Raw genomic sequence first — 7,253 nt, 5'->3', positions numbered from 1 at the left:
TTGTCACTGTCTGTCATTTCCTCATCAGGCTGTGATCTTGTTGAGAACAAGACAACTCTACTGCCAGTGCATGAGGCCTAGACCTAGGAAGTATTCAATGCATACTTGTTGAATGAATGGTGTTCCATTGTTCCCCTTCAGGAGATGTTGGTAATGAAGACAATAGACGCATGTTTTATCTTACATCAAATTCCCAGATTTCTCAAACATCCATAATTTCACACAAGCCTATTCTTCTATTGGTGTGTGTAGTTGAGCCTATTTAGAATGTGCCCAGTGCAGAGGCAAAAGGGCAAAGACAAGCAACTTTTATTCAGTGGTCATTTTACATACTTTTTCCATTAACATTAAAAATCATCATCTTCATAACAACCTATGAGGTAAGTACTATTATCTCTATTATATAAAAACTGAGACTCAGAGTCTTGATAAAGACACTTGCCAAGGATCACATAGCTTCCTCCTGAATAACAAAGGTGGGATTCATCTGACTCCATCTAAAGCCACATTGCCTCCCCAGGGAGGGGCAGGGCAATGGGTCGGGGTGGGGATGTCTCATGATCTGAAAACTCTCCTATGTTTTAAAATCAACCTATCCCCCAAGTCTTTGCTTACTGACCCTTAATTTTAGCCCTGGAAATGAAGGTTCAGCAACAAGTGCTCCTCACCATAACTAATACCTCTGTTCCTCACCATTCATTATTTGAGCTGTGGGGTTTGTATGGATGCTATTGTTAAGTTCTTCTCATTAAGAGTGAAACAGGGCGGGACAGGGGAGGAGTGTGACAAATCAAATCCTCAGGTCAGACCAGTCAGATAAACAAAGAAACACAGGTGCCCTTATAATTAAGGTGCACAATGAGCTAGTAATGCCTTTGTGTGAAGAGTCGGGACTTTTAAAGAAAAATAACATTGCCCTTAATACAAGAATTGCTTTTCAAAGGAAGAAAGTAAGTTTCCATGCTCTTACTTATTGCTTTGTTATGTGAACTTGACTATTCTAGAGCCACAATCTGATTAGTAATTGTAAAATTGTAAATTGTAACATGATCACAGATTTTATTTATGGTTTGTATTGGAAAGGAACATAAATTAACATTATACTTTGGAGATTTTAACATAATTCCAAAACACTTATTTTAAGATAGTTAATACTATGCTGGTAAAATCAACATTTTAACTTTGCATATATATGTATATAGGCATATATATACATGATTTAGCCTAAAAAATATTTTCAATTGATGAGAAACTTTTTTTCCTATTGCCTGGTTCTTAATTCTGTGATGATTTGTTCTTTTTGATGACATTTTTCATAAGTGGTATTGCCCTAATATATTTGATTCCTAGACCTTTCTCAGATTACTTCTGAAATACCAATAATACCAATAATATAGACAGAAACTGTAAAATTGGAGATGTATTTCTAAAATCTCTGTGTGAAGTTTTCTCATTTATTTTTGATAGAGCTTATAAATCCAGAGAATAGATTGAATCATTGAATATAATAAATAAAATCTATGATAAAGTCCCATACATGCTGGATTCTTTATTTTGAAGAATTCATAGCTAAACTGATTTTGGAAAAGTTAGGCCTGAAAGAATGAGTAATCTTTGTATGCCTTGTATATGGATTTAACTTCTGTTTTAGTAATAGGAGCACATGTAAATGCTACATGGGTTTCTTTTAAATGGAATTCCCACTATGAATTCTGACAGCTTGTGCATTTGCATAACCTTTAGGTGTTAAATAACAATATGTTCATATATCAATATAAGAAACACGCACTAAAGTCTTTATATTAGAGTGTGACAAAGAACTTAAAATTTGTAAAATGTGTAATCATTTTAAAAAATCCAAATATACCAGGGACTGTTCTTATTGCTTTCTGTTAACTCATTTAACCCTCAGAACAACCTCCATGAAATCAGTTCTAATATTATGCCCATCTTACAGATGAGAAAATTGAGGTACAAAGAGGTTAACCATTTTACCCAAGATCATAGACATACTAAGTGGTAGAGTTGGGATTCAAACCAAGACAGGCTTTAGACCCCATACTGGTACCTACCACATTAAATAGCCAAATTAGATCTCTTGGAGAGGTGACTTGAGTAATAAAATGGTTATAAAAAGCAGAACTTGTTACAGAGTTGTGTCTAAAATCATTAAAAACAATAACATGTATCAAGTTCTTGCACATATGCTTGGCAGTGTATTTGGCTAAGTTCTCTAAATGACTCTTTGCATTTAATCCTCACAACCACACTATGATATGAATATTTATCTAGCTGTGTAAATTTAGCCAAGTTATTTAAGTTCCCTATTTAAGCCTCAGTTTCCTCATCAGCTGATGTGGGCAGGACACTGTACATACAGTGCTTAGCACAGTGCCTAGCACAAAGTAAACCCTTACTAAATGTTAGCTATTATTATCATTACTGTTTTTAGGCTTTAGTTGCTCACTTTGGCAGCAGATATACTGTTTTTAGGCTTTATAAAGATAAAGCAACTTGGTCAAGATGATATACCTTAAAGAAGACAAAGCCAAGATTGGAACATAGGTCTGATTTATACTCTAACAACAGTGGTCAAGACTACATTTTTGGCTGGGGCAGTGGCTTATTCCTGTAATCCCAGCATTTTGGGGAGCCGAGGCTGGAGGATCACTTGGGGCCAGGAGTTTGAAACCAACCTGGGCAACATGGTGAGACCCCTTCTCTACAAGAAAAAATAAAATAGCTGGGCATAGTGGTGCACACCTGTAGTCCCATCTACTTGGGAGGCTGAGGCAGGAGGATCACTTGGGCCCAGGAATTTGACAGTGAGCTATGATAGCGCCACTGCACTCGAGCCTAGGCAACAGAGCAAGACTCTGTCTGGAAAAAAAAAAAACCTACATTATTTACTATGCTAAACTGTGCTTAATTTTTGCCTGCTAGCCTTTGCCACAGTGCTTTGTTCATTGTAGGTATTTTGATAATAATCAGAGATAGTGATACATTAAAACTAATTTATTTTGTTTTAATTCCAAAATAATATATATTTACTATTTAATTTTTTAAAATGCAGATAAGCAAAAGAGGGAGAAATAAAAATCAGTCATAATCTTATCTTCCAAAATAACCAGTTACCCTTTCAAAAACTGGATTATTCTGAGCACACAATTTTGTGACCTGCTTTTCTCACTTTGAAATATATTGTGAACATATTTCCATGTTGATAAATATTCATCGACTGTATCATTCTTAATGTCTCCAGAATATTCCGTTGTATGAATAATCAAACCCATTATTGACCATTAAATACTATTTCCAATTTTTCCATATTTCAAAGAATGCTACAATAAACAATCATAGAGCCAAATCTTTGACTATGTTAATGATTATTTCCCTAAGACAAATTTATAAAAGTAGAACTGCTGGATCAAAAGATTTGAGTTAGCAGAATTTTGATTTGGTATATCCCCATCTGCTCAGGAACAAACTCTTTTGTATTATATAGTTAAAGGACACTGTGGGAAAACAACTCTTACAGCCATCAGGAATTGCTCAGTTTTAAGGCTGCACTAAGAATGAAATCATCTAAAACTTGGATTGATAGTCCATGGAAAGTTGATAGTGCTTGGCACATAGTGCCAATAACATAGCTATTATTATAATGAAACCATCATCAAATTTGTTCCTATCATCCCAAGTCCTTTTACTACCTACACCTCCTCTTCAGTTTATTTGGGTCTATTTGAAGTTCTGAATCTCAATCAAGTCCTAAAAATAGAAAAAATTTGAGAATGCTGAGAATTGTGAAGTAAAGCAATAGGCTAGGAGTTAGGAGAATTTTACAATTTTTCCTCCTGATTCCCTTGTGACCTGGGGTAGGTCTTCTCTGTACCTCAGAGCTTTGGTTTATAAAGAGGTATTGGATAAGATGATCTCTTCAGTATTTGCCTTCTAACACTTGGTACTAAGCTTACTTTAAACCCAGTACTTGTATTTCCTGTATTTTCAAACAAGGTAGATTTACTTTCTGGAGTAGTGGGTATTCTCAACAATCTAAATGTGAGTTTCTGAGCCCTAGTATTGAGGCTTTTATAAAGGTCTAGGAGGGCCAAAGAACCCACTACTTACCACTGGACTTATACTGTATTATTCAAACGTTTAGTGTGGTTTAGGAGGCCACAGGATAACCTCTTGGGAAGGGCTCTCCAAAGTATTCAGGCCAACAAACATTTTAACCTAAACTCTCAGTACACAAAAGACTTGGTTTTGGGGGCTTACTGATGTCAATCATTGTCTCCATTTCTCATTTTACTTTGAACACATCTTAGATACCAAATAGCCAAACACGGCTTGAAGGATCCACTTAAGATGTCTACATTCCCTGCCGAAGACAGGCCACATATCTAATGCCCATTCCCTCAAAGGGTAAAATTTATTCCAAGGGTCCTGAATTTGTCACATTTGTAAACCTCCAAGGCCTTACAAAACCACGCCCTCCCCGCCCCCCTGTGCAAAAAACACAGTGTTTTGGAGTTAACATTATTCCAAAATGGTGTTGGGGAACTTGAGCTGCAAAGAAGCTACTTCACTCAAAATTTAACCACAGCACAGGTAGCAGTACTGGAGGACGGGGAGGAGACTTACTCATACAACAGTTTGAGTATACACTGATGTCAAGCCTGGGGCCACAACGGGAGCCCGACTCGAAGGGGTCCGTCCTCTGTCTCCGCGCGAGGCGCCCCCTGGAGGCGCCGATGGGGGTGGCGGAGCCGCGGTGCCGGGCGGCCCGGCAAGCGTGCGAGTGAGCCGGGGAGCGAACGCGGTGCGACTGGGCGGACGTCTTCGCCCCCGCCGCGGCCCGCCCCGGCCAGCCTCCGCCACCTTGGTCGCCGCCCGGCCGGGAAGATGCGCCTCAAGAACCAGGTAGCTGAGCCTCCGCGCCCGCCGGCACCCCCGACGCCCCGCCCCCCCGCTGTCACTGCGCCGGCGGCCAGCCCGGCCGCGTGGCCGCGACTGGCTTCACCCAGCGGCCGGCCACAGCCTCCCAACTCTCAGGGACGGGAGGAGGGGTCCGAGGGCTCCTGCTAGAGGATGCCGCCCCTCGCTCCTGAGACCCGGGGGCTGCTGGCGACCCCCTAGGCCGCCCATCTGGCAGCGCTGGCCCCGCGGGGTTCCCGGTCACACCCCCGCCGCCCTCCCAAGACTTCTGGGGCGGCACGCGAGACAACTGAAACTTGGGTCGGCGCGCGCCCCCTCCTTCGCGACAGGCGACCCTACAGCGTAGAGAAGCCGCAGCCCCGCGCCCATCCCCTCTGTGCCTTTTCAGAGCCGTCCTCAGGGTGGCTTTGCCAAACGTACTGATGGCGCCAAAAAGTCCGGAGGGCTTCGGGCGATCAGGGCCCCAAGGCACTGGACGCGCTGGCGCGGATCCTCAGGGGACTCCTCTGTGTGTGAGACTCTCACTAATTGTCACACAGAGAGGGCAGCACCCTCCGCTGCCTTTCCTCCATTACAGCCCGCTGTGGACCTGGGACTTGAGCTATTTCTAGATGAGATTGAGAAGGCGCTTACGTTGCACTAAGCAGTGCTCATGTTTAGCGGAGGAAGAAGGAGGCTCAGGTGTTGGGTGGGATATATTTGTGTGTTATAATTGTTGCCTCTTTGGGCTGAGGCTTGTCATACACTTAGGATTTAGTAAACACACGTCCTCAAGCCTTGAACGTACAGGAGACCAATTCATTTCTAAAGGGAGAGAACCTCACCTCCCCCAACATATGTTAAGGGACTTAGGGAAACCTCGGGGAAACTGAGGGGAGGGACTTCTAGAAAACAACTCCAAGTTTGGGGGGAAAATGAGTCATATTGATTCCCAGGCTGTTAGCCTATACCACTCAAGAGTGATAATGCTTATAAAATCTTCCCTCTGGGGAATTAAATACCCACCTCCACAACACAGTTTGTCATGAGCTCTGTGGGTTCCTTTAAGCCTATCCATGTGCCTTACCTAGGTGCCTTAATTTAGTAAAAACCCTTCAAGAGGCTGCCTCACATTACCCCCCTGCATTTGTGCACTTGGTTTTTCATATTTTATAATACTTGCAAATTGACACTGAACAAGCTTTAACCTCAGTCATTTCAAAGTAAGTTTGATGTTTTAAGTGAGATGTGAATGGAGCTCCATTCATGAAGGAAGTAATCTGTGTGAAGTGTTTTGTAAATGTGAGTGGGTTGAGTTTAAAACACTGAATAAAATTAATGTAACAAGGAATCAAAGGGTTCAATCCAGATGTTTGCCTCCTTGCTTCCTTAATAAAGTGACAGTACAGGCTGCACAGTGCCTCTCCTTGTGGTTCTTGGGTAGGGTAGACTGTGGCACTGTGGTTGACCATGAACAAGTGGATGGTTGGATTCCTTCAATTCATTTTTTAAAGTACTAACAAAATCCTTGGGGCTGATGGGGTTATGACCCATCCACCTATACAGAGGATATTCCCTCTCTACTAACTACTTTAGACATATCTGAAGGATTTACATGCAGGTTTTCAGTTGAAGATCGTGTAAGTAATCCTCTTTAGTTATCATTAGTATTAGCCTCTGAAACCTTTGCTTGCGTGTTAAGATAAGGTATTTGGGTGTGGGTTTTAACAGAGGTGGGCTTGTGCATTAGGGCTGGTGGCCTTACTAATTCCTCTACTTAGTGTGTGTTTTGTGTTAACAGGAAACTCCTTAGCATTTGTGTAGAGGCAATATCATTTAGCATGAGGGATTCTAATTCAGATATTCTTGGTTCTGGTCTGACCTCACTACTCAGTAGTTATGTGACTTTGCATAATTAATTTCTTGGTCTTTTTTTTTCTTTTCTTTTTTCCTCACAGACAGATGGGAATGATACTAACCTTGCAAAGTTGACATGGGAATTATATGGAATACTATGTAACAGTGCCTGCCATGTGGGCACTCAGTAAATACTCCTAGTGTTAACCAAACGTAAACAGTAGCTATCACCATCACTGTTTCTACATCTGCTTAAAAACAGATACCCATAGTTGGGGAGGGAGATTAACCACAAAGGGGCAGGAGGGAACTTGCTGTGGAAAGTTTTTAAAGTGGAGACAAGGCAACAATTATTAATAAAATATTTTTAAAATATAAACTCACTTATCTAGCTGGGCGCGGTGGCTCACGCCTGTAATCCTAGCTCTCTGGGAGGCCAAGGCGGGCGGATCATTGGAGCTCAGGAGTTCAAGACCAGC

The 7,253-nt window shown here is 41.6% G+C and overlaps 1 protein-coding gene across 2 annotated transcripts in view; it reads left to right on the top strand.

Annotated features, from left to right (window-relative positions):
• Positions 1-4,762: 4,762 nt before the first annotated feature.
• The window catches only part of ELAVL4 (ELAV like RNA binding protein 4), a 141,277-nt gene continuing 138,786 nt past the window's right edge, over positions 4,763-7,253 (top strand). The window contains exon 1 of one of the 2 annotated variants that reach the window (XM_045546451.1): positions 4,763-4,923. In XM_045546451.1, the coding sequence (XP_045402407.1) occupies positions 4,906-4,923 (18 nt within the window). In that variant the 5' untranslated portion in view covers positions 4,763-4,905. The remainder of the gene's footprint in view (positions 4,924-7,253) is intronic. The other variant, XM_045546448.1, reaches the window with a different exon arrangement.

This window comes from Lemur catta, chromosome 3 (assembly GCF_020740605.2).
Source record: "Lemur catta isolate mLemCat1 chromosome 3, mLemCat1.pri, whole genome shotgun sequence".
In the NCBI taxonomy this organism is placed as follows: domain Eukaryota; kingdom Metazoa; phylum Chordata; class Mammalia; order Primates; family Lemuridae; genus Lemur; species Lemur catta.
This window is presented reverse-complemented; position numbering and strand designations above follow the sequence as displayed.